Below are 27,979 nucleotides of genomic sequence, written 5' to 3'. Positions count from 1 at the left end.
TAAAGCTCTCATGAGAGGGGAGGATTTCCTACAGTTGCGGCCATTCACCAGCACAATGGGGTACATTCTGCTTCCTGGCTTGTCTACAAGTTCAATTTGTGTTCTGTGGTGATTTATCATTGGAGTCTGCTTTGATTTGATTCTGCTGTGCACCAGACATCATAGCCAGGTTTATCCCAGGAGCCATTGGGGGCAATGACTCTTTCACTTTGGTAGAGGTGCAGTGCTTTGTCTTGCTGAATGCAGAGTAGCCTATTTCTTTATCTGCCAACAAAACACAGCTTTGGAAATTTAACTTTGAGGCCTTCAATTCACCTATCCCAAGCAGTGAAGCTTTTTAACATCTAAGTTTATTTGTGGATTGGAGACCAGTGGTCTGATGTTAATATTCTGATCCTGTAGATGCACCAAGGATTCTTCCAACAGGGTAAAGATGAAAGTGTTTAGAATGTAATTTGGCTTTCACAATGAATACTATGGATTTGGGTTTTATTGTGTTCATGTTTTGTGTTCATATTGAGTAGTTTGTAACTACCAAGTTGTCATAGTCCAGGAGGAGGATATTTCATCTACCAGGTCTGTACTGGCTCCTGACACTTGATCAATTCTATTTCAACTGCAATTTCCATACAATCAAGCAAATTATTCTCTCTCAATTTCCAATCTGAATTCCCCTTTGGAAGCCACTAATTAATTCTGTTTCCATCACACTTACAGGCAGCGAGTTGAGGATTATGACCAATCTCTGTATGGGAGGGAAAATTCCTTGTGTTCCTCCATTTTTTTTTAACCTAGGAAAGACACTGGTATTTGACTTCGCTACTAAGGTTCTGTATAACTGGAACAATCTCCCTCTATTTAACCAACCCCATCTGTCACTGTTCTACAAGCAGAAGAGCAGGACGAATTCTCCATGTAACTCGCAAAGGTTTATTCCCTGATCAACATTACTCAGATGATCTAATCTATTCCTCAATTCAGTAAAAGAGAACAAAAAGCACTGATCAGGAAAGGTACTGGGGTGGGGCAGATTGTGGGTAATCTAGCAAGGAACACCAGAAAACTCTGAGTTGGACACAATCTGTTAAAAGAGCACGTTAGTGAAAGTTAGTCCCTTGAAAATTTAGAAAGAAAACTTACAGCACAATACAGGCCCTTTGGCCCACGATACTGTGCCAAACATGTACTTTAGAAATTACTTAGAGTTACCCATAGCCCCCTATTTTAATGTACCTATCCAAGAGTCTTTTAAAAGACCCTATTATCATCCTATAAGACCCTACCATCGCCGGCAGCTCATTCCATGCACTCACCACAATCTGTTTTTTTAACAAAAACAGCTCCTGACACCACCTCTGTACCTACTTCCAAGCACCTTAAAACTGTGCCCTCTTGTGTTAGCCATTTCAGCCCTGGGAAAAAGCCTCTGACTACCCACACGATCAATGCCTCTCATCATCATCTTCACCTCTATCAGGTCACCTCTCATCCTCCGTCGCTCCTTGGGGAAAGGGCTGAGTTCACTCAGCATGTTCTCATAAGGCATGCTCCCTAGTCCAGGCATCATCCTTGTGAATCTCCCTTGCACCCTTTCTGTAGTTTCCACATCCTTCCTGTAGTGAGGTGACCAGAACTGAGCACAGTACTCCAAGTGGGTCTGACCAGGGTCCTATATAGCTGCAACATTACCTCTTGACTCTTAAGCTCAATCCCACAGTTGATGAAGGCCAATGCACCATATGCCTTCTTAACCACAGAGTCAACCTGTGCAGCAGCTTTGTGTGTTCTATGGACTCAGACCCTAAGATCCCTCTGATCCTCCACACTGCTAAGAGTCTTACCACTAATACTATATTCTGCCATCATACTTAACCCGCCAACATAAACCACCTCACACTTATCTGGGTTGAACTCCATCTGCCACTTCTCAGCCCAGTTTTGCATCCTATCGATGTCTCGTTGTAACCTGACAGCCCTACACACTATCCACAACACCCCTAACCTTTGTGTCATCTGCAAATTTACTAACCCATCCCTCTACTTCCTCATCCAGGTCATTTATAAAAATCACGAAGGGAAGGGGTCCCAGAACAGATCCCTGTTGCTAAGGCGAGAATTATTGTAACACAAACTGCTGGTGGAACTCAGCATGCCAGGCAGCAGCTCTGGAAAAGAGTATAGTTGATATTTCAGGCTGAGACCCTTCATCAAGACTCAGTTGTTTTCTTCAAGAATTATTGTACTGGGTATTAAAGAAATGGCTGAGAAATATTTACTTAATGAAAGAAGACACAAACCTCTGGGAATGGTGAAGACTCATAGGCCTATCATAACAAAGGAGCTGAAGGAACTATTTATTCAAATTAATTGAACTGAAATATTTTTTAAACACTCGGGACCTAATGACCTATTTTCTAAAATTCTGAAAGGAGTAGCTTTAAAGCAGGTGTTTGCACAGGATGTCTTAAAATCTTCTAAGCTCAGCATATCACAGAAACCAGTCTTCTCTTCATGGGCTCCATCTACACTTCCTACTGTCTTGGTAAACCAGCCAATGTAATCGAAGCCCCTATCACCCCAGACATTCTCTTCTCTACCCCACCTTCTATCAGGCAGATGATTTTTTTTAAAAAAGCCAGAAAGCATGTACCACAAAGACTGAAGGAGAGCTTCTCTCCTGCTGTTGCAGGACTATTGACTGGTTTCCCAAGTGCAATAAGATAAACACTTTACCTCAATCTACCTTGTTATTGTCTTGGACCTTATTGTCTACCTGCAATGTATTTTCTCTGTAACTGGAACACTTTGTTCTGTATTCCATTATTGTTTTATCTTGTGCTATCTAAATGCACTGTTATAATGAATTGATCTGTATAGGTGTCATGCAAAACAAAGTTTTGCGGATGGTACGAAGATGGGTGGAGGGGTAGGTAGTGCTGAGGAAGCAATGCGATTGCAGCAGGACTTGGACAAATTGAAAGAATGGGCAAAAAAAAGTGTCAGATGGGATGCAGTATTGGGAAATGTATGGTGATGCATTTTGGTAAAAGCAACAATAGTGTGGACTATTATATAAATATGAATAAAATTCAAACATCAGAGGTGCAGATGAACTTGGGAGTCATTGTGCAAGACTCCCGGAAGGTTAATTCACGGCAGGGGTCAGCAACCTTTTTGCCTCTGTGGGCCAGATCGCGTATTAATGAGCGGACGGTGGGCCAGATAAATGCCATAAAAAAAACTTGAAATATGAGAATTATCCATTTAAGTACATCTAGTTATGTTTTGCCTCAAATTAATGAATAACACGTGCTAGAAAATCATTTGTGCGTAACCAAGGATGCCAATTAGTAATCAAAGAACTCAGTTTAGTTTTTCTGTCCCACCATTGCTGGTGCCCTATCAGTTGTGATGCCAATTAGCTTTGACACATTGTTTCATTTCTGACATCATTTTCAGCAAAGCTTCAAAAATGTCTACTCCGGTAACCATGTTCTTCATAGGAATTAATTGAATAAACTCTTCAAAAATTTGAAAAGTTGAGGTCACTCCTCGCACAAGCACTGCAAGTTGAGCAGTCTCCCTCAAGTCTGTACTCTCATCAAGCGCAATTGAAAAAAAATGCAATTCGTTGCAGGCATCCCTTAAACAACTTTCAACACCTGACATTTCTTCGTGTGTGATCTTTCTTGCTGATAGATGCAAATAAAGATTTCTTTTCAGAACAAACAATATCCACCACTGCCAGTAAACGTTCTTTGACAAACTTTCCATTTGTAAAAGACTTCATCTTTTCTACAGTACGTTTTGAGACTTCGTAGCTGGCACGGGTATTTCCTTCATTTTCACTGCTTTTTCGGCACTCAACGTCTACCTTCCTGCGTTTTGCATTCATTGCCATTGGAATTTTTGTCTTTGATTTTATTCCGAAACTCAAGTTATTCAACAAGTATCGTAGCACATGTAAATACCTGGATATTTAGTGTGGATTTCTTATTAAAACACCGTGATACTGTTTCTGTTTACAAATTTGAATGATCCTATCTGAAAACTTGCACGTGCACGGAGAATATCTAATACATATTAATAAGGCAGGCTGCCTTCCCGTCATTAGTATATACCAGTGTTTGGTTTGGAACAAAATGGAACCTGGGACCAGTGTAAAGGCTGATTTATACTCATACCCCATCTGTTACTTATTTTTCTACACACATTCTTTCTCTCACTCTCCTTTTTCTCCCTCTGTCCCTCTGAATATACCTTTGTCCATCCTCTGGGTTCCCCCCCCCCACCCTTGTCTTTCTTCCCTGACCTCCTGCCCCATGATCCTCTCGTATCCCCTTTTGCCAATCACCTGTCCAGCTCTTGGCTCCATCCCTCCCCCTCCTGTCTTCTCTTATCATTTTGGATCTCCCCCTCCCCCTCCAACTTTCAAATTCCTTACTCACTCTTCCTTCAGTTAGTCTTGACAAAGGGTCTCGGCCTGAAACGTCAACTGCACCTCTTCCTAGAGATGCTGCCTATTCACCAGCAACTTTTATGTGTGTTGCTTGAATTTCCAACATCTGCAGAATTCCTGTTGTTTGCTGATTTATACTTGTGCGTTCTAGCTTACGCCGTAGCCTACGCAAGTGGGCTACACTTTTGTGTGCATTTATACTTGTGCGTTGGTGTGTCTGCGTCGTTCTGCAATTCACCGCCAAAACGCTAGTTGGCGGTGGGGTTCTATGCCACTGTGTTGGGTTTCTTTGTGTTGAAGCTCAACATGAAGAAACTCAAACTTCAAACAATGGCGAAAGAAACTGAAGGAGGGTGAATTTTCTGTGCTTGTCCGGCCACTGAGAGACATGGATGAGAAAATGCATTTCAAATATTTTCAGATGTCGGCAGGTAGATTTGAGGATTTGGTTCATCGTCTCCAACCATTTATTTCGCATCAGTGTACGCACAGTATACTCAGATACTGGCAATCACCATTCGAATTTTAGCTTCAGGTGGAAGTCAACAGGCTGTAGCAGCTAGCTACAAACTGGCGTCAAGCACAGGGTCCTCCATAATTTCAGAGGTCTGTAAAGCTTTATGGAAAGCATTGCAGCCAGAGTGCCTTCCCTGCCCTTCAGTCACGCAATGGAAAGCTATTGCAGCGTAGGAGGAAATGCGATGCTACCAAGCGGACCAATCACAGTTGTTTCGGGATGCGATGCGTAGTTACATTTTGGGAGAGGTGCGCGTTAGGCTACGGCGTAGGGTTTGGTACATGGATATAGGGTACGTGGCTATGCCGTACCTACGGCGTATATTTCACGCACAGGTATAAATCATCCTAAACAAGATGCCTTTCATGTCCATCAGTGTGGTCGCGTGAAACACTCAGAATAAGGAAAAATCACTTGTGGGCCGGATAAGCATAGTATCTCAATATTTGCTTGCAGGTCGGTCAAAGTACCTTCACGGGCCAGATTTGGCCCGCAGGCTGCTGGTTGCTCACTCCTGATTTACGCATTGAGTCTGTGGTAAAGAAAGCAAATGCAATGTTGGCATTTATTTCAAGGAGATTAGAATATAAAAGCAAGGAGATGATGCTGAGCCTTTAAGACACTAGTTAGGCCGCACTTGGAGTATTCCCAGCAGTTTTTGGTCGAGTATCTCAAAAGATTTGTTATCATTGGAGACTGTCCAGAGGAGGTTTATGAGGATGATTCTGGGAATGAAGAGATACACATATGAGGAGCATCTGGCAGCTTTGGACCTGTACTCACTAGAATTTAGAAGAATGCGGTGATGGGGGGAGGTGTGGAATCTCATTGAAGCCTACCACATGTTGAAAGGACTTTTATAGGCATCCGTTAGTCTCGTGAGACCATGGATTTGCGCCTTGGAAGGTTTCCACGGCGCAGGCCTGGGCAAGGTTGTATGGAAGACCGACAATTGCCCATGCTGCAAGTCTCCCCTCTCCACGCCACCGATGTTGTCCAAGGGAAGGGCACTAGTACCCATACAGCTTGTTATCGGTGTCGTCGCAGAGCAATGTGTGGTTAAGTACCTTGCTCAATGCACAACATGCTGCCTCAGCTGAGGCTCAAACTATTGACCTTCAGATCACTAGACCGACACCTTAACCACTTGGCCACGTGCCAACAAAGGACTAGATAAGGTGGATTTGAAGAGGATGTTTCCTGTCGTGGGGTTATTCGGACCCAGAGGGCACAGCCTCAAAATTGGGGGAGGCGGGGTGACCTTTTAGAACAGAGGTAAAGAGGAATTTTTTTTAGCCAGAGTGGTGAATCTGTGGAATACTCTGCCGCAGACTGCAGTGGAGGCCAAGTCCATGGCTATATTTAAAGCGGAAGTTGATAGCTTCTTGATTGGTCAAGGCATCAAAGGATATGGCGAGAAGGCAGGAGTATGGGGTTGAGTGGGATCTGCGATCAGCCAAGATGGAATGGTGGAGGACTTGATGGCTGAATGGCCAAATATTTCTGTGACTTATGGTCTTATAAGGGGCCCAAGCTTGCTCATAAGACTCCCAAGTGATATTCACCAGTGCTTTATAAAGTCTCAACATTACATCCTTGATTTTATATTCTAGTCCTCTTTAAATGAATTCTAGCATTACATTTTCCTTCCTCACCACATACTGAATATGTAAATTAACCTTTAGTGAATCCTGTACAAGGACTCCCAAGTCCCTTTGTGGCTCAGTTTTTTGTATTTTTTTCTCCATTTAGAAAATAGTCAACCCTCTTATTCTGCCAAAGTGCATGACCATACACTTCCCTACACTATATTCCATCTGCCATTTCCTTGCTCATTCTCCTAAACCAAGTCCCTCTGGTATCTCTACTTCCTCAAAACTACCTGCCCCTCTACCTGTCTTCATATCAGCTGCAAATTTTGCTACAGAGTCATCAATTTCATCATCCAAATCACTGACATATAACATAAAACTAATTGGTCCCAACATAGACCCTTGTGGATGGCAGCCAACCAGAAAAGACTCCCTTTATTCCCAATCTTTGCCTCCTGCCAATCAGCCACTGCTTTATCCATGCTAAAATCTTCCCTGTAGTACCATGGGCTTGTAGTTTCTTAAGCAGCCTTGTGTGCGGCACCTTGTCAAAGGCCTTCTGAAAATCCAAGTACACACATCAACTAATTTTCCTATGTCTATCCAGCTTGATATTTCTTCAAAGAATTCCAACAGATATGTCAGGCAAGATTTTCCTTGAGGAAACCATACTGACTATGGCCGATTTTATCATGTGCCTCCAAGTACCCTGAGATCTCTTCCTCAATGATTGACTCCAACATCTTTTCAACCACCGAAGTCAGACTAACTGGCCTATAGTTTCTTTTGTCTCTCTCCCTTCTTGGAGTGGACTGACATTTGCAATTTTCCGGTCTTCCAGAACCTATCCAGAATCTAGTGATTCTTGAAAGATCATTGCTAATGCCTCCATGATCTCTTCAGCCACCTCTTTCAAAACTCTGTGGTGTACACCATCTAGTCCAGGTGACTTATCAACCTTCAGACCTTTCAGTTTCCCAAGAACCTTCTCTCTAGTTCTGGTAAGTTCACACACTTCATGACTCCTGACACCTGAAACTTCCACCATTCTGCTAAGTGTCTTCCACACCAAAGATTGGTGCAAAATACTTATTCAGTTCATCCGACAATCCATTGTCTCCCCTTACTACCCCTCCAGCATCATTTTCCAGTGGTCTGATAGCCACTTTAGCCTCTCTTTTACACTTTATATATCTGAAGAAACTTTTGGTATCCTCTTTAATATTGGCTAGCTTACTTTCGTATTCCATCTTTACCTTCTTAAAGACATTGTTAGTTGCCTTCTGTTGGTTTTTAAAGGCTTCCTAATCCTCTAACTTCCCACTTATTTTTGCTCAATTATATGCCCCCTCTTTAGCTTTTATATTGGCTTTGGTTTCTCTTGTTAGCCACGGTTGTGTCATTTTTCCTTTGGAATACTTCTTCCTCTGTGGGATATCCTGTGCCCTCCAAATTGCTTCTAGAAATTCCAGCCATTGCTGCTCTGCCATCAGCCCTGCCAGTGTTCTTTTCCATTCATTTCTGGCCAACTCCTGTCTAATACTCTGTAATTCCCTTCACTGTAAAACTGATACATCTGACTTTAGCTTCTGCTTCTCAGATTTCAGGGTGAATTCAATCATATTATGATCACTTTCTTCCTAAGGATTCTTTTACCTCAAGGTCCTAATTAATTCCAGTTCATTGCACAATATCCAGTCTTGAAAAGTTGTCCTCCAGTGGGATCAACCATGAGCTGCTCTAAAAAGCCATTTCATAGGCACTCTGGAAGTTCCCCCACTTGTAATCCAGCACCAACTTGATTTTTTCTAATCTCCCTATGTATTGAAGTTCCCCATGTCTATTGTCATGTTGCCCCTTTTGGCATGTATTTTCGACCTCATGTTTTAATTTGTAAACCACATCCTTACTACCGTTTGGGGATCTGTATACAACTCCCATTGGGGTCTTTTTACTCTTGCAGTTCCTTAGCTGTATCCACAAATATTCAACACCCTCTGAACCTATGTCATCTCTTTCTAATGATTTGATTATTTTTTACCAACAGACAATGCCCACTCCCTTTGCTTTCCTGCCTGTCCTTATGATACCATGTGTATGTATCCTTGGACATTAAGCTCCCAGCTATAATCTTTCAACCATGATTCAGTGATGCCTGCAACATCATATCTGCTAATCTGCAACTGTGCTGCAAGTTCATCTACCTTGTTCTGTATACTATGCCCATCAGATACAACACCTTCAGTCCTTTATTCACCCTTTATGATTTTGTCATACCATGCTTGACCTTTTGATTCCTAACTTTGTCTAAGGTCTTACCAACATCTGCCTCCAAAACCTCTCCACTAACTGTTCTGGCACTCTGGTCCCATCCCCCTGCAACTCTAGTTTAAACCCCATCGTGCAGCATTAACAAACCTTCCTGCTAGGATATTAGTCCCTCTCCAGTTCAGGTGCAAACGGCCTCTTCTATACTGGTCCCACCTTCCCTGGAAGAGAGACCAATGATCCAAAAACCTTATTCCCTCCCTCCTACATCAACTCCTTAGTCACGCATTAGACTGTATAATCTTCCTAACTCTGGCCTCATTAGTACATGCACTCCTGAGATCACAACCCTGGAGCTCCTGCCCGTTAACTTAGTACCTAACTCCCTAAGCAGACGTCGTCGCTTGTCCTACCCACGTCATCGGTACCTACATGGACCATGACTTCTGGCTCTTCACCTCCCACTTAAGAATATTGAGGACTCGGCCTGAGATATCCCAGACCCTGGCCCCCAGGAGGCATCATTTAATCCTGGAATCTCATTCTCATCCACAAAACCTCCCGTCCATTCCCCTAACTAATGAATCCCCTATCACCATAGCGTGCCTCTTCTTTCTCCCCTTCCTTCTAAGCCACAGAGACAGCCTCCGTGCCAGAGACCCAACCACTGTGACTTTCCTCTGTTAGATCATCATCACCCCCTTTCCACCCAGCAATATCCAACCCGTTGTTGAGTTGAATGCACTTGGCTCCTTAACCCTTTTCCCCTTCCTGACTGTCACCCAGTTTCCTGTGTCTTGCACCTTGTGTGTAACTACCTATCTATCACCCTTTCAGCCTCCCGAAAGATCTAGAGTTCATCCAGTTCCAGCTCCAACTCCTTAACATGGATTGTTGGAAGCTGCAGCTGGATGCACTTCTCACAGTTGTTGTCGCCAAGAGCACTGGAGGTCTTCCTGCCTTCCCACATCCTGCAAGAGGAGCATTACACTATCCTGCCTGGCATCTCTATATTTCTAGCTGAGCAGATATAAAGAAAAGAAGGGGAAAAATTTGAGCTTTTCTTTCCTTTGCATTCTCGGAGCGAACCCTCTCTTTGTCAAAGCCTTGAAGAGCTAAAGCCTCAAGATCACCACTCTAGATCCATTCAGCGCTGGCCGCTGCTGACTTGCGGGCTGTTCATAAATTGTGTTAGTTGTTAATGGAAGCAATGCATTTTCCTGCATGTTTCTATGTGTGTGTGATGAATATGTTTGAAATTTGGATATTGAGTAGGCAAGGAAATGTGCAAAATTGTCTAAGGAAGGAGGTAATGAAAATCAAAATAAGGCAGGTACGAGAAATCAAAACAACATTTTGAAAATGCTAATTAAGTTGGGCATGCTTGCTGTGGAAAGACAATTATTTAATATTTCAATTTTCAGATCCTTGTCAGAATGAGTAAATAGAAGACAAGTTTTAAGTTGTAAAGTGGGTATTTCTGTAAGTGGCAGTTACTTTAATTTGCAGAGGAACTGAGAGTACAGAGGTAATGTCCGTGATGCAGTTCAAACAGAAGTTGTGGAAGTAAGAATTATTTTAAATTCTGCAGGTTAGACACTGGGTAGGAGATCAGTGTAGGCCTCCTATCCCATGTAAGCAAGTCCAGGGGTCAGAGGTCCATGCAAGTCAGGAGATTGAGCCCTGGAGTGAAAGTCCTGTGATCGCTGAGTCAAGGGGTCGATACTGGAGGTCAAAGACTGGTTTTGACAAGCCCGGAGGTCGAGGCACAAAGGTCAAAGCCTTAAGAATGGTGAAGGGGAGGGGTAGGTATGTTTTGCAGTGCATTTGTCGTTGATGGTGCCAGAAATTGTGAAAGATCTGTTAAATGTTGAAGCTTCTCAGGTAGAAGAGGAGGACAAGAGGATTCTTGTCCCAACTTTCTTTGAGAATTAGAGCTGATGTGCAGACAAGCCCTTTAGCACACTGAGAAGGCACTGACCATCAACCACTCATCCATATCCAATATTCCACACTCATCAAATCCTCCCCCACCACCACCCAGAATTTTCCACACACCTGAACAGTCTTTTGGCACTATGAGGTAGAGGCTCCTTGAGCTCTGCCATTAAGTTGCCCTAAGACCAGAAATGAAGGAGACACAGTTGAGAGCCTTCTCAACTATGGTCCAGGAAAAGTTAACAAAAACAATGCCCTTACAAAAATTCCTGAGGAAGAAAGTCCAGTCATTAGAGCATGTGGTGTTACCTCTCAGTGTTGGCTAGTGTCAGCATCCTGATTGGAGTGACTGCGTTAGTTGACTGCCAATAAAGGAAATACTTGAGTGACAGAAGGGGGTGAACAGCTTAAGGCTATTCTAATCATTGTCACTGCTAATCTGTGTTGTCTGAGTGCATCTTGCCAGATTTCTCATTGGAGCATTGAAATGGCAGGAACAAGTCTTTTTTTACTTCCTTTTTCGATTTTCTGCAATCTGGCAGCTCATGCCATCTTCTCACATTCCAAGTAACCATGTGTAAGTCCACAGATGGAAATATAAAGTAAAATTCACATTCTGCTTTTATATCCACTTTTGTAACCCCTTCTTTGCGGTTGTTGGAATGCATGCAATGAAAATAGAGTTCCTAGTGTCAGGGTAGTAATATCCTATATAACTGTAAGCTACTAGGGGTTATGAAGCTTGCAAAGGTACAAATTGTGTGAAGGCAATATGAGTTGAACTGTATTTGAATGCCATTCAGAGCTTGCAAGGGGTGTGGGTGAAGGTGGTGTGATTATGTAGTGAATTATATAAGCTTTGACACTTTGGTGTAGTTTGGAAAATCTGCCCTTTGAAGAGGGACCTTTTGCAGTTTGGAAGCAGTTAGGATTTTGAGAGTCCAGCTGATGCTTGCATCTTAAGCGAGGGTGCCCCTAAACAACTGCAACAGTTGTCACTTGTTTTTGAGAGACAGGCTGCAAATATTTTTCCTCCTGACGCTCAAACTATTCCACCATTTACAAGGCACAAGTCAGCATTGTAGCACCAAATACATCTTTTCCCCTCTTCTCCTCCTCCTCCTCCTCCCCCCCCCCCTGCTTTCCGCAGGGATCACTGCCTACGTGACTCTCTTGTCCATTTGTCCCCTCCCCACTCTTCTCCCTCCTGGCACTTATCCTTGCAAGTGGAACAAGTGCTACAGCTGTCCCAACACCACCCTCCCTCACTTCCATTCAGGGCCCCAAACAGTCCTTCCGAGTGAGGCGACACTTCACCTGTGAGTCTGTTGGGGTCGTATACTGTGTTCGGTGCTCCGGGTGTGGCCTCCTGTATATCGATGAGACCTGGTGCAGATTGGGAGACTGGCTCGCTGAGCACCTATGCTCTGCCAGGAAAAAGCAGGATCTCCCAGTGGCCACCCATTTTAATTACACTTCCAATTTCCATTCCGATATGTCTATCCATGGCCTCCTTCTCACTTAGGTTGGAGGAACAACACCTTGTATTCTATCTGGGTAGCCTCCAGTCTGATGACATGAACATCGATTTTCTCAAACTTTTGGTTAGGCCGCCCCCCTCCTTCACTGTTTCCCGCTCCTTTTCCCTCTCTCACCTTATCTCCTTGCCCACCCATCACCTCCCTCTGGTGTTCCTGCCGCCTTTTCTTTCTTCTGTGGCCTTCTGTCTCTCTCACCAATCAACTTCTCTGCTCTTTACTTCAACCCTCCCCTCCAGGTTTCAGCTATCACCTTGTGTTTCTCTCTCTCCTCCCCCCACATTTTAAATCTACTACTCAGCTGTTTTCTCCAGTCCTGCTGAAGGGTTTCAGCTTGAAATGTTGACTGTGCTCTTTTCCATAGATGCTGTCTGGCCTGCTGAGTTCCTTCAACATTTTGTGTCTGTGTTGATCGGATTTCCAGCATCTGCAGATTTTTCTCTTGTTTGTGTTGGTCATTGAAGAAAGTAGCTCAGTACCACTTTCGCAGTGCAAATTAGGGCAACATTCCTGGCCTTGCCAACTATGCCCAGATCTGAACATCTTAATAAAGGAACTTTTTAAAAGATAACACTTTGTCCCAAAGATTCCAGCCTCAGAACTGGAACCAAACACTCTGACTTGGAGGGCTGATTTGTCCTGGTTAAGTTTTTTTTTTGAGTTGTTATGTGGCATGCATCTGTGCAAGTGAAAAGTATTCAGTTGGACTTACTGTTTTTATTTGGGAGGGTTGGGAAACTTGGATGTCTCAGGATGAGTCAATTGGTGAACATGTCCTGCTTCTTACAAGCTGTTGTAGTCAGGCTAAAATAAGATTAGTAGTTGGTTTCATTTAGTTATGGAGAAATATCAGTAAAATTCCAATAATCACCTCATCTTGATCTGGACTGGTTGGCATCTGGCTCACCAGTTGAGAGATACTGTGCTGCTTACCAACTGGTTGGTTTTCCTCCTCCCTTTAAACCGCCTTAAAAAATTTTAATGCAAATTTTAAGTGTGCTGTGCTGTAATGCTGTAATACTGGGAGAAGGTTCAGGAGCTTGAAGACTCGTATGGCCAGATTTGGGAACAGCTTCTTTCCAGCTGTGATTAGACTGCTGAACGGATCCTGACCCGGATCTGGGCTGTACCCTCCAAATATCTGGACCTGCCTCTCGGTTTATTTGCAGTACCTTACTTCCCATTTTTCTATTTTCTATATATGATTTATAGTTTAAATTTTTAATATTTACTAGTTTTAACTATTTTAAATATTTTTAATATTTTATATTTGAAATCCAGGGAGTGTGAAGCGCAGAATCAAATATCACTGTGATGATTGTACGTTCTAGTACCAATTGTTTGGCAACAATAAAGTATGAAGTAACATCCAATGGTCCAACAAAGCCCTGAATGTGCTGGATTATCAGTGTTTTAAAATGCAGTGAGGGACAAGCAGGGATAGTTTTGGTTTGCAGTCATCTCCTACTACTTTGCCAAAGGTACTACTGCAAATTTCTACTGGGGAGAGGCTGATAACTTGACTGTATATAAATTTATATTCTCTAAATGAGCTTATCACGAGCCTTTCACAAGGATTCAAAATCAGGTTTATTATCACTGGCATGTGTTGTGCAATTTGTTAGCAGCAGCAGTACGATGCAATACATGATATATACTTGATAAAATATGTAAATTACAGTAAGTTAATGTATATTGAATCAATTAAAACTAGTGCAAAAACAGAAATAATATGTTTAAAATGGAAAGTGAAGTAGTGTTCATGGGTTCAATGCCCATTTAGAAATTGTATGGCAGAGGGGAAGAAGCTGTTTCTGAATCGCTGAGTGTGTGCCTTCAGACTTTTGCACCAACTTCCCAGTGGTACCAGAGAGAAAAGGACATGTCCTGAGGGTGCTTAATGGACGTTGCCTTTTGAGGCACTGCTCATTCCCAATATTATGCCATTGGCTCCTACTATTAACTGAGGGGTCGTGAAGCCTGGGTTGGGAACCCCTGGTTTATCATGCTATTTATAATTCATATGAACTGAGATTTTTTTTTACATGCAGATCTATGAAATGCATATTTATCAGACATTTGGATATTTCTAGAGTATGAAAGATTTGTGGATTTGGGTTCTTTTCAATAGACACTACACCAATTTTCTTCAGGTGACACCTGCATAGATGTGCACTAAGACACTGAGTTAGAATTACTTGTGTGAAGCATGATGCTATTTGCTGTTATTGCCTTGCTGCATCCCTGATGTAACTAGCAGGAGGATGCTTCTCCTGGTACTCATACTTTTGAATGTCTCACTGTAATTGAACTGACACTGTAGTTCATGTAATTATTCCTGTGGTTCAGTGTATAGGTTGTGTAACCTGTCTGTAGATCGATTCATTGAAGCTTCACCCACAGTCACCTGTGCCCCATTGAAGTCCTTGGAAAATTATAGCAGGCTTAATCCCATCAGTGTAAAAGGCATGACAAGAGTTCATCTTATACCAGTCAAGATGTTCAAGATCAGTTTTTTAATGGAGTTTCTTGGATGTGTTTTTTTTTTAAGTTCAAGTTCAATTGTCATTCAACCATACACATGAATACAGCTAAACAAAACAGCATTCCTTTGGGGCTAAGGTGCAAAACACAGTACCAACAGTCACACTTAACACGTAGCACAGAGTGCATATAGCATATATGATAACAGAAAAGCAGGGTTTAAAAAATATATAGCCCAAGTCCCTGAATGTCATGGCCTGCAGATTGATGGTGCATGGATTTTGTCCTGGAGCCATGTTTCTACAAGAACAAGCCCGCAGCAGTTCCTCGTCTCACAAGTGCAACCGCAGATGAATTCAGTCTGGTTTGTCTTCCACTGAGCCAACACTGGAGGGCAGCACTGATGGGAGGGCCCAGCTCTCAACCCAGTATGGAATCCAGCGGCACACAGCATAGTCTTTCCCTGTGGCCACAACGGGCAACCACGAGGATGAGGGTCTTGTCCACGCAAAAACTGCATTGGGAGCAGTGTTGGCAGGGTGGGCAGTGGGGAGTGGGGATTCTCTGAAGCTAGTGGTAGGGCTAAAATAAGCAAGGACCACAGTAGTGTAGCTGTTAGTGCAATACCGTTACTGCTCCGGGCATTCCGAAGTTCGGAGTTCAATTCCGGCACCCCTCTGAAGGGAGTCTTTACATCCTCTGCATGGAATGTGTGGGTTTTCCCTGGATGCTTTGATTTCCTTCCAGTCTAAAGACATGCCAGGTCTGTTAATTGGCCACTGTAAACTGACCCATAATCAGGTTAGGATAAATCGGAACAGTGGGGTTGCTGAGCAATGCACCATCAATAACTCCAAAAGACTGGAAGTAGAGTAAATACTGAAAGGCTTTTATTAGCAATAAAATGTGACCTCCGCCATGCTGAGTACCTGCCCCTGGACTGAGAGGAGGAGCGGTGGCACAATCGCCTTTATTCAGGGGTCTGTGGGAGGAGCCACAGGAGGAGTCAGCAGAGGGGCGTGTCCAGACAGGTAACCCAGTTACAACATAAAAATATGGTTTACCACACTGAGGTGGGTGGCTTGAACAGTTGGAAGGATCTCCTCCACGTAAACTGTTAAATAAATTAAAAAAACGAAGTTCCCCTGCTGTCAGTCTCGCCAATGTACCAGTGAATCAGACTTGCAGGATTCTACATTACCAATATCCCACAGGGCCTTGCGATCAGCATCAAAACGTCCAAAAAGATCACCCACGCCATCTGTTGGACCACTCACTGCCTCTGACAGTACCTTCCCTGTGTGGCTGTAGCAGGTTGCAACATAATACACAAGTCGAGTTCCACCACTGTCAAACAACTCTCTGGCAGGGTAGACCTGGAGTACTTGGTGTCATTCATATTCAGCACCATCTTGTGATTGTGAATAAGACCAAGAGCAAACAATTACACCTTTGGTTGGACCCAGAGAGGCTGTTGTGTCCGAATGTTGTGTCCGTTATCTCACTGGAAATCCAGATCTTATCTGGAGATCAGATATGTGTGACGTTACATTTGGTAACTTGCAATTGATGAACCTGTGAAAATTGTGGTTCTACCATTTGTTGGGGGACAAAGAGGGAAATAAAACTTACAGGGTTCTACAGTAATTACTTAAGCAAAGCATGTTCTACAGTTAACCAATAAACAATGTGCATCACAGACTGCAGCAAGTACTAGAAACATCTGTTTTGTGTAACTGGGTGACCGTCGGATCTTATTCAGTATTGTTAAAAGTGTACTTAGGTATCCATCCGATTAATGCTAGAATAGTTGTCTGTGCCTTTAAGGGAGACGGTGATGTCATTACGCACATGTGGGATAGTAGGGAGACCATTTTTTGCTTTCTGCTGAAGATGCTGGTGGGGCGTTGGAATCTGGTCTCTCCCAGAGTGTGCTGGGCATGGTGAGGAAAGATTTTCTTGAGTGAATGACTCAACGCTGGATCGCGTGGCTTGGGCAAAGTTCCTCACCATCCAAGTAGGATTGCCACTACCGTATTTGTACCGTATGAGTTCTGGTATTTTTATACTGCAAACGCAATTCTGTCCATACACAAGGGTGTGAACCAGAAGTTAAACTGAGATTGTAACGGCAAGAACTGATTGTAAATTCGTTCGTTTTGTTTTGCGATCCTTTTCTGGCACTTAAACACCGAAAACCGATAAGGGAATTAAAACCCGAAAAAGCCTTTGTTGTCCTGAGCGTGTACTTTTCCCCAGGCTACAAAATCTCATGTACTTTTCCCCAGGCTACATTTGTTTTACACATTGATATTTATCCTGGCACTTTGTAATAATTGCAGTTATTTACTTGAAACAGTGATACACCCTAGCCTCGTTATATGCGTCTTCAGACAATGCGGATTCACAGTTATGCGAGGAACCAATTTCTACCAACGTCTCCTTATGTGCATCCAAAACTCAGTTATGCGAGGAGCACTGCCTTCCTGCCAATACAAGTCACATGCGCACGCCTCACAGTCTCACTGTTGGGACAAGAAGCACTGCTTTCCCGCCAATACAGGTCAGGTGCGCGCACCTCACAGTCTCACTCCCGCCAGTCTCGCATTGGATTTGGCAAGGTGTGGATGTGTGAACTTGCGCTCTTAAACTTTTGTTGGTTTTATCTGTGGTGCAGTGATTTTGTGCTTGAAATATTTAACTATGCCTCCTAAGCATCCGATGTCATGTCCTGGGCCATCAGCCGAGCGGCAGAGAACCACTTTAACACTTGCGGGGTGGGGGGGGAGAGTTGGAAATTATAAACAGCACGGCATCAGCTGAAGGTAACACAGTTCTAGGATGCTACTGCTGGGAACAGAATCTTGCCTTTAAAGTTCTTTTGTTGCTTGACAATGCGCCAGCCCATCCTAAACATTTGGACAGCATTCATCCTTTCCTGCTGCCTAACACAACATCGCTGATTCAACCACTCAACCAAGGTGTGATCCACATTCAAGGTGTACTTTATTTTTACTGCAAAATATCTCTCAGATACCGCAAGCAACAGACAATTTTGAAAATCCCGGGAGTTTACCAGTGGTGAGGGAATGGTGGATGTCAAAACACTTGACACAAATGGCGATGGGCATGGACCCAAGTTTAGAATGGAGTCAGCATTTCAGTCGTTCCTTGCCGTCAACCATTCTTCCCTACAAGCAAATTTATGCTGAAAAACAAAATGCTGCCAAGCAAACAACCCTCATCACTTTCTTCAAACCGGTGTCATCTGCTGCTGCCGGCAGTTCTGAGAGTTCTGTGAGTCTTCCTTGCTGTCCTTGATGATCCTGATGGCCCACAACCATCCACCTCATCCATGTAAAGCTGCCCGACACCACTGCACAACCACTCATCTCCCAGAACCAACACACCTGCCACTGTTGGTGAGTACTGTACACCCAAGTATGTTAACTTTCTATGATTTATTTATATATTTATTAATAGGAATGTTGCCTTGTGGTATTGCTTTTGTGTTGTATTCGTATGAAAATGTGAATAAATTACAGATAAAACATAATTAGGAAGCCCTCTGGAACGCATCCCTATTTTTTCCCATTTAAATAATTATTCACATTATGCGATTTCATATTATGCGTTGACTGTGAGAAACGTATCCCCCGCATATAACGAGGATAGGGTATACATCTATTTAATAATTTCTAAGAAAACATCCAGTTGAATGTATTTGTGAAGTTTCAGAGGAATGGTAGGAAAGAAGATTAAAACCCTGGTTTAAATTAAAAAAAAAATAATTTTGCTAATCTAACAGAAGTCACAGACCGTTTAATAGAACTTTCATTATACGGAGGAAAAATACTTCAGGAGATTTTTGGTGTTATAACTTATTGGATCAGTGTATTTTGTTTTTTGAGTTTGATGCCATTTGTAAACCACTGCCAAGCAGATGTGACCTCTGAATGGCATTGAAGTGGTAGGTCAGTTTCTGCAAGATACTCAGCTACTGAATGATAGTAGTTATTATTTATTTGTCTAGTCCAGGTGAGTTTCTTGTAATTATTGACCCAGAATATTGAGAGTTTGGGACCCAGTGATGGTAATGTCATATAATATGCAAAGTAGGTTATTAGACTTGCTGGAACACTCACGAGAAGCTGGAGGAACTCAGCAGGTCGGGCAGCATCCGTGGAAACGATCAGTCGATGTTTCGGGCTGGAACCCTTCGTCAGGACTGAAGAGGGAAGGGGCAGAGTCCCTATAAAGAAGGTGGGTGGAGGGTGGGAAGGAGAAGGCTGGTAGGTTCCAGGTGAAAAACCAGTAAGGGGAAAGACAAAGGGGTGGGGAAGGGGAGGCAGGGAGGTGATAGGCAGGAAAGGTGAAGAAAGAATAGGGGAAAACACAATGGATAGTAGAAGGAGGCAGAACCATGAGGGAGGTGATAGGCAGCTGGGGGAGGGGGCAGAGTGACATAGGGATAGGGGAAGGGAGGGGGGAGGGAATTACCGGAAGTTGGAGAATTCTATGTTCATACCAAGGGGCTGGAGACTACCTAGACGGTGTATGAGGTGTTGCTCCTCCAACCTGAGTTTAGCCTCATCATGGCAGTAGAGGAGGCCATGTATGGGCATATCTGAATGGGAGTGGGAAGCAGAGTTGAAGTGGGTGGCTACAGGGAGATCCTGTCTGTGTTGGCGGACGGAGCGGAGGCGCTCGATGAAGCGGTCCCCCAATCTGCGTCGGGTTTCACCGATGTAGAGGAGGCCACACCGGGAGCACCAGATGCAATAGATGACCCCCAACAGGCTCACAAGTGAAGTGTTGCCTCACTTGGAAGTACTGTTTGGGGCCCTAAATGGTGGCAAGAGAGGAGGTGTAGGGACAGGGTGTAGCACTTGCGTTTACAGGGATACTTTCCAGGTGGGAGATCCGTGGGGAGGGATGTGTGGACCAGGAAGTCGCGGAGGGACCGATCCCTGCGGATGGTGGAGAGGGGTGGAGAGGGAAAGATGTGCTTAGTGGTGGGGTCCTGTTGAAGGTGGCGGAAGTTGCGGAGGATAATGTGTTGGATCCGGAGGCTAGTGGGGTAGTAGGTGAGGACAAGGGGAACTCTGTCCCTGTTGTGGTGGCAGGAGGATGGGGTGAGAGCCGAATTGCGGGAAATGGAGGCGATGCGGGTGAGGGATCATTGATGACAGCAGAAGGGAAACCATGATCCTTAAAGAAAGAGGACATTTGAGATGTCCTGGAACAGAAAACCTCATCCTCGGAGCAGATGCGGCAGAGACGGAGGAACTGGGAATAGAGAATGGCATTTCTGCATGTGGCGGGATGGGAAGAGGTATAGTTGAGGTAGTTTTGAGAGCCAGTGGGCTTGTAGAAGATGTCAGAAGATGTCCCCTTTCTCGATCTCTCGGTCTCCATCTCTGGAGACAGACTGTCCACTGACATCTTCTACAAGCCCACTGACTCTTATAACTACCTCAACTATATCTCTTCTTGCCTGACCTGGAACATCTTGCAATCAAGTGTCATCCATTTTATCTGCCATGGGAGATTTCACCCATCATCCTGGTAGTGCTGTACATCCCACCTCATGCCGGTGTTAAACAGGCTCTAGACGAACTAAGTGACATAATAATCAAGCACGAAACAGCACGTTCTGATGCCTTCCCTATAATTTATCTGCCATGGGAGATTTCGGCCATCATCTTGGTAGTGGGGTACATCCCACCTCATGCCAGTGTTAAACAGGCTCTAGATGAACTAAGTAACATAGTAGCCAGGCATGAAACAGTGCGTTCTGATGCCTTTCCTATAATTTTGGGGGAGTTTAACCAGGTTGGCATGAAAAGGTTCCATCATGGGCATATTAGTGAGGGCTATGCGAACTGGGTCAGCCACTTGCTGAATAAAGTGTTCCTTAAAAATTAAACGGGGATGATGATTTCCCAGGAGATTCAGCATGTGGTCCATTAGCTCCAAAGGCCGAGCGTCAGCGAGACTGGGTCAGGAGAGCAACTGTTTGGCGTGCTTAGACTCAGAGAGTCCAAAAGTCTGTAAACGTGAGTTTTCAGTGATCGGTATTTATCGTGTTCAGGCAGCTGTTCAAGAAGACTCTCCACTCTTACCAACGTGGAATTGCTGAGTGACTCTACCACATTGTAGAATTTGGGGTTGTCCGTAGAGATTTCTTGCAGAGCGAACTGCACCTCAGCTTGTACAAACCAAGTTGACAGTATTTTGCTCCCAAAGCTCTGGCAGTTTCCAAGCAACTGCGTCGACAGACACATTCAACAACTCCTGAATTGTCCTGGAGCATTGGGGTCACCAGTGTAGGTTTTCGTAAATAAAATGAAGTGAGGTGTTTTATGTTTAATGAAACTCGTAACACATTTTATTGAACTCCAAAACCTAAGCACAAAAACGCGTTAAAACACTTTACATTATTTTTTTAAAAAGTCATCATGTCAGACCAGCCTGTTAAATTGAAACCCCAACTCAATGTTGATGGTTGTGAATTACGTACATCTCTCCCAATCACGTTACCCTACAATACCATCTCCACTGACAGTCAACACTGGGGCACCTCAAGGATGTATGCTTGGCCCACTGTTCTACTGTCTCTACAGCCGTGATTGTGTGGCTAGGCACAGCTCAAACATCATCTGTAAATTTGCTGATGACGTAACTCTTGTTGGCAGAATTTCAGATGGTGAGGAAAGGGCATACAGGAGCGAGATGTATCAGCTAGTTGGGTGCGTTGCAGCATCAACCTTACACTCAACAACAGTAAGACCAAAGGACTGATTGTGGACTTAAGATGAGGGAATACACACAAGTCCTCAGAGAGGGATGAGAATTGGAAAGAGTGAGCAGTTTCAAGTTCTTGGGTGTCAATACTATATGTCTGAGGATCAATCCTGGGCCCAACATATCAATGCAGTTACAAGGAAGGCACGACAGTGGCTATATTTCATTAGCAATTTGAGGAGATGAGGTATGTCACTAAGGACACTCACAAACTTCTACAGATCTCCTTGGAAAGCATTCTAACTGGCTGCATCGTCACCTGGTATGGGGAGGCGGGGGCTGTGGCAGAGAGTTGTAAATATAGTCAGCTCCATCATGGGTACTTGCCTCTGTAGTGTCCAGGATGTCTTCAAGGAGGGTGCCTGAAGCTACGGTATCCATCATCAAGGACCCTCATTGCCCAAGACCATGCCCTGTTCTCCATTGAAGGCACGCACTCAATGATTCTAGAACAGCTTCTTCCCCTCTACCATCAGACTTTTGAATGGATGCTGAACCCATGAACACTACCTCTCTACTTTAATACATGTTTTTTTTCTATTGTGCATTGCATTGTACTGCTGCCTCACAGACAATAAATTTCAATAGGTACACTTAATGTCAGAGAGAGGTATGTAATATCCATCCTGAATTTCTTTTTCTTTGAACCTCAGATCAAAGTACATATGCAGTATTCATAACATATGCCAGCTGTATTAAACCTGATTTTGATTATTTGGTTAAATGCTACCTTTATATTGAGGGGCAATAATTGTCGCTTCCATGTAAACCTAAAATCGACACTTTTTTGCTGTTGTTTAGACCATGTCTATTGCATCCCCCTAATATTCTAAGGTCTGATCAACCAGGCAAAAGCCTCGTATTGTGTGGAAAAAGTCAGTGACGACTTCATCAAAATATGAATTCCAAATTGTTGTGTATACTTCTAAAGCTAAAATAGAATAATTAGTCAATGCAAATTGTAGATGAGTTGAACAGTATATTCAGGCTATGTGATGACCGCTACATTCAACTGCTTCACAAATGGAAGAAACATCTATTAATAATCTTTTGTTTAGCTTTTCTTAAACTTTGGAATGAGTTGAATAAACAAATTGATGTTCCTAGCTTACTTTTCTAGCTTTTACTGTTGAAGACATTCATCTTTATGAAGTTGGAGGTTTTTTTTCCTCCCATTCACCCTAACATTTGTTAAAGTAATCTTGATACAATCTTAGACACGAAGTGCTTACTAACTTAAGATCTGAGGGAAGCTTTCATTTACCTAGATCATAGATCAGATTCTACTTATTTGGTTTTTTTTGTTGCTTGGATAACTTGAACCTCAGATCCATATTCGAAGTATATTTATTATCAAAGTATGTATGCAGCATGCAACCCTGAGATTTGTCTTCCCCATAGACGGCTACGAAACAAAGACTAACCGTAGAACCCTTTCAGAGGAAAAAAAAAATCAACCCCCCCCCATGTGCAAATAAAAACAAATCGTGAGAATAGCACCAAAAAATGAGTGAGAAACAGAATATAAAACACAAAATCAAAAGGCATATTTCAGTTCAGCTCGCTGCTCCTTATCTGCAGTGCACCCCGATTTTAAAATCACCCAAGCTAGCAACAAAGAAAAAGGAGTGACCAGAAAAGAAGAAACACACAACGTGAATTAAACTCTGATCCACAAACTGCATTGATTAAGTCTTGCTCCAGCACCATCCTCTGACAGCATGGAGGGGGAGCGAGAGATCGTTCAAATGCAAGGAGCAGCCTGTATTGGGATGGAAAGTATCCGCTCCTCAATGTTTTTCCATTGAGCGCCATGTGATGGGTTGCACCAGCATATCACGGCTCAAAACTGTGCTGCAAAATAATAATCTTTAAGAGAAGGTAGATCCCATCCCCCCCTTTTCCTTGGCTAATTGCAAAGCTTTGAGACGAACCCTAGGGCTTTTACCTTGCCACATATATCTTGATAGCATCTTGTTCCATTCATTGAATTGATATTGGTTAATCTCTCTTGGTAGGGTCTGAAAGATGTATAGTAGTCTGGGCAGTATATTCATTTTAATAGATTCAATCCTTGAACTGAGGCCAAGAAAAGGAATTAGGTTCTATCTTGTTATATCTTCCTTAATCTTTTTATATATAGGCTGATAATTGCATTCTGATAATTTTGCCAAATCTTTTGGCATAATGATGCCCAAATATTTGACAGATTGCTATGCCCAAGGATATCTACTTTCAATTTCTCTTGGTGGGCTGCAGTTATATGAAAGTAGTTGGCTTTTACCTATGTTGGACTTGTATCCTGATAATGGGCCATATTGTTCAAAGGATTGCATCAACTTAGGTAAAGAGTCTGTTGGTTGCCCGAGATAGATCAAACTGTCATTCGCTTAACAGGCCAATTTATGCTCTGTCCCTTTAATAGTAATTCCCCTGATATCTTCATTTTGTCTGATGTATTGAGCTAATGGTTCCAGATATAATGCGAAGAGTAGCAGTGACCATGCACAACCCGGTCTTCTGCCCCTTTCTAGGGTAAAACTATTAGACAAATATCCATTGATTTTAATCCTGGCAGTAGGATTGTTGCATAGTGCCCGTATAGTTTTAATAACTGTGTCATGTAGACCAAATCTATGTAAAACTCTGTAAAGAAAATTCCAATTAACTGAATCAAATGCCTTTTCAGCCTCCATGCTTATCGCTACTGCTTCAATTTCATTTTTAAAAATATGATCCATAACGTGAAGTGTCCTTCGTATATTGTCTTATGTTTGGCGTTGTTGTATAAAACCTCTCTGATCATTATGTATCAGTGTGGGTAGAAACTCTTCTAATCATTTGGCCATGATGGAGGTAAATATTCTATAATCCACATTAAGAACAGATATTGGTCTAAGTGACCCACTTTCCATTTTATCCTTGCCTTCTTTCAGTATAGCTGAGTTTATTGCCTCCTTCCAGCTGGGTGGCATTTGCACCTTTCTTGGGGCCCAGTTCAGTGTGGGAATGAGAGCTGTATAACTCATCTCCTTCTACCTTAGGCCACAAATTTATCAATCACCCCTGCTGTGGGCCACCTGGAGGTCCAAGATGCGCTCGTTGCATGCACGTGCAGTTCAACTCTTTGAGTGATAATGCAGAAAATTTGAAGTTAATAACTCATCTCCTTCTACCTTTGGCCACGATCTTATCAATCACCCCTACTGTGGACCACTTCTACAAAGAAGGGATCTGTATGCTCCACGAGCGCTGGACTAAGTGCGTACATGTAGGAGGGGACTACGTTGAAAAATAAATGTGCTAGGTTTTCTAAAATTGACTCCTTCTACCTTAGGCCACAAACTTATCAGTCACCCCTTGTATTTATGGTTGGTTACTGGGGAAGCATCGTCATCCAGAGATGGTTATCTTTCGAGCGTTGATGAGAGAAATGAGTTTGTGGAAAATGGACCATAACCTGCCTTGCTCTAAGATAATCCAGCAGCCTTGCTGTAAAAGGGAAATACAAGGTGGTGGCCATGAGGGAATTGGTTGGAGTTTTGTTTCTTTTTAATTTTCATGTGGTGGGAGGGGGGGGTGGCAGTGATGTCTTTTCTTTCAAAGCCTTCCATTGTTTTTCTCTATTTCATGGCTCTCTGGAGAAGATGAATCTCAGAGTTGTATTCTGTGTACGTACTTTTGTTAACAAAATGAACCTTCGAACCCAGAGAACTGAACTTTTGACTGAATTGACTTTATTACTGACATCCTTTACATAGATGAATAAAAATGTTTACACTGTGTTTCCATCTAAATGTGCAATTTATAGTAATTTGTAATAAATAGTATGTACAACAGGACAGTCAATATAACATTGAGATTCAATTGTATCAGTCTGATAGCCTGGTGGAAGAAGCTGTCCCTGAGCCTGTTGGCCCTGGCTTTTATGCTGCGGTACAGTTTCCCAGATGGTAGCAGCTGGAACAGTTTGTGGTTGGGGTGACTCGGGTCCCTAATAATCCTTTGGGTCCTTTTACACACCTGTCTTTGTAAATGTTCTGAATAGTGGGAATGTCACATCTACAGATGCGTTGGGCTGTCCATACCACTCTCTGCAGAGTCCTGTGATTGAGGGAAGTACAGTTCCAACACCAGGCAGTGATGAAGCCAGTCAGGATGCTGTCAATTGTGCCCCTATAGAAAGTTCTTAGGATTTGGGGGCCCATACCAAACTTCTTCAACCATCTGAGACTGTTGTGCTTTTCTCACCACACAGCCAGTATGTACAGACCACGTGAAATCCTTGGTGGTGTGTATGCCGAGGAACTTAAAAGATATTTTCACTCACTTCTTTTCCCCCACCACCTACTGATAGTTTTAGGTCCCAATTTCACCATTTTTACAGTGCTGGAGGATGAAAATGAGGGAGTTGATTAGGAGTAGAATGGTGTATATGATGCAAATTTATCAAAGTCATAAATGCTGACCAACTCCTGTAATGTGTTGAGAGGAAAATAAAGTTAAGTTTCACATTACTGATCTCTATAAAAGTTAGAGAAAGCTTTTTTTTAAGATGAATAGAAAGTGCAGAGATAATGGAAAAACAAAAGGAGTCTGTTATAGAGTGATATGCCAGAGAGATTAAATGACAGCAGGGATGGTTCAAGCAAAATCAGTTGGTAACGAGACACAGGAATAATCCACAGCATGTATTTGGTGTATCTGGATCATTATCTGAAATTGATGACTTGTTCTCAGCCCAGCATATAGCTGCAATCACAAGGAAGATGCAGCAGTTTCTCAGAAGGCCAAGGAGGTTTGGTATATCACTGACAGTCAAACACATTTTTAGTGAAGTACTTTTTAAAAGTATGTTGACTAGTTGCACCACAGTGATTCAGAATGTGCAGGAATGAATGAAGCAGCAGAGAATAGAAGACTGCACCCGATACAGTATTGGTACATCTTTGCACACCTTTGGTTGGGTTTCCATGAAATGATGCCTCAAGAAGGCAACGTTCATGATCAGTGATCCCACACAACCTGAGTTATGCTATTTTCTCAGTTATCGGGTGATAGATATAGAAGCCCGAAGACCCACACAACTGGTTAAAGAACAACTCCTTCAACTATGTATTTGGTTCTTAAACCAACCTGCACAACACTTACTTATCACCACCTCAGTATTGCAGTAGTGGCCACTTTGCACTAAAATGGACTTTCTCTGTTCAAATTGTATTTTCTTCTAAGTATTGTGTATCATTTTTGTTTAATTTGTTTTTCTTGTGAAACTTGCATATCTGCTTTGTGCTTGTGCCGTTGTTAGTAAGTTTTTCATTGTACCTGTGCATGCAATTATTGTAGAAGCTTTTGTGTAGAATTGAAAGATGTTGTACTGAATGTAGAACTCAGATCAAGCTTCACGAGAGGAATGGAGGATGCATTTAATAGATACATCAGAGTGGGAATATACTGGAAAGCTATGACTGAAAGCTTGGTTGTGTTTGGAAATTTATTGAAAGAGCTACATAATCTCTTCATCCAATCCTCATTTACTCTCTTGTGTGACTAATTTAAGAAAAGCATCAAACACTGTTTATGGCTGCTTTTGACCTCGAGCCTTTCTTGATCAATTTACAGGATCCTTCACAACACACATAAAAGTTGCTGATTTACGCAGCAGGCCAGGCAGCATCTCTAGGAAACTGGTTATCAGCAAAAATTAATCTCTCTCCTCCACAATGTAATTGCAGTGTAATTACTCCAACCTTTCACTCATTGCTATTCTTCATCTCGTCTTGCATTCAAACTGCAGGAGGATCACTTCTTCCTCCTCCTCCACTGCCAAACCGCGTTCACTCCAACTTCAGTCATAGTTGTAGGAGGCAGATATGAGTGAACTTGGAAGCAAAGCTCCAAGCCGTTACTGGTTCCTTCACTGAAGTGTACAGTCAGAAAGCAAAGCTAAGGTCTTAAACAACTTTCTCCCCAACAATCAGCATTCACAATAAGATCTTGATAATCAATTCCCATGTTAGTCAAACAACTCCCCTGCTTGGTCTACAGCCTGAAAATGCAAGTGTTCCTCCAAGTGACACTGCTTTAAATTTCCATTGTAAATGATCACCTCACAACTTCATTGTTGCCGATCATCGCAGTTCTTCTCCCACAATCATGTGCTTTACTACCCAACTACTATCTGAGCAACACCTCCCCCCCTGTCATGCAGCTCCACACAGGTGTGATCATCTCCCTGATTTCAGTGACGATCCTCTCCTCAAATATCCCATAAAATCCTCTCCATACACCACGTCCTCACTTAACTCTACTTCCATGATGCAGAATGAAGGTTTATTCTGCTGTGTGATGTGACTTGGACCTGGTACAAGGTTGA

The 27,979-nt window shown here is 42.9% G+C and overlaps 2 protein-coding genes across 8 annotated transcripts in view; one reads left to right on the top strand and one right to left on the bottom strand.

The window, feature by feature from the left end:
• rpl27a (ribosomal protein L27a) overlaps positions 1-27,979 on the bottom strand; it is a 462,905-nt gene that overhangs the window by 139,125 nt on the left and 295,801 nt on the right. Inside the window, exon 1 of one of the 4 annotated variants that reach the window (XM_072272568.1) lies at positions 7,931-7,934. The exons of 2 other annotated variants lie outside the window; for them this stretch is intronic. In XM_072272568.1, coding sequence (XP_072128669.1) covers positions 7,931-7,932 — 2 coding nt within the window. In that variant the 5' untranslated portion in view covers positions 7,933-7,934. Of the gene's footprint in view, positions 1-7,789; positions 7,794-7,930; positions 7,935-27,979 lie in introns of those variants that run through there. One more of the 4 variants, XM_072272566.1, reaches the window with a different exon arrangement.
• Positions 1-27,979, top strand: part of trim66 (tripartite motif containing 66) — a 218,907-nt gene that overhangs the window by 63,495 nt on the left and 127,433 nt on the right. The window lies entirely within an intron of this gene.

The sequence above is a fragment of the Mobula birostris genome, chromosome 11, assembly GCF_030028105.1.
Source record: "Mobula birostris isolate sMobBir1 chromosome 11, sMobBir1.hap1, whole genome shotgun sequence".
In the NCBI taxonomy this organism is placed as follows: Eukaryota; Metazoa; Chordata; class Chondrichthyes; order Myliobatiformes; family Myliobatidae; genus Mobula; species Mobula birostris.
Note: the sequence above shows the minus strand (reverse complement) of the source record. Positions and strands in the feature narration are given on the sequence as shown.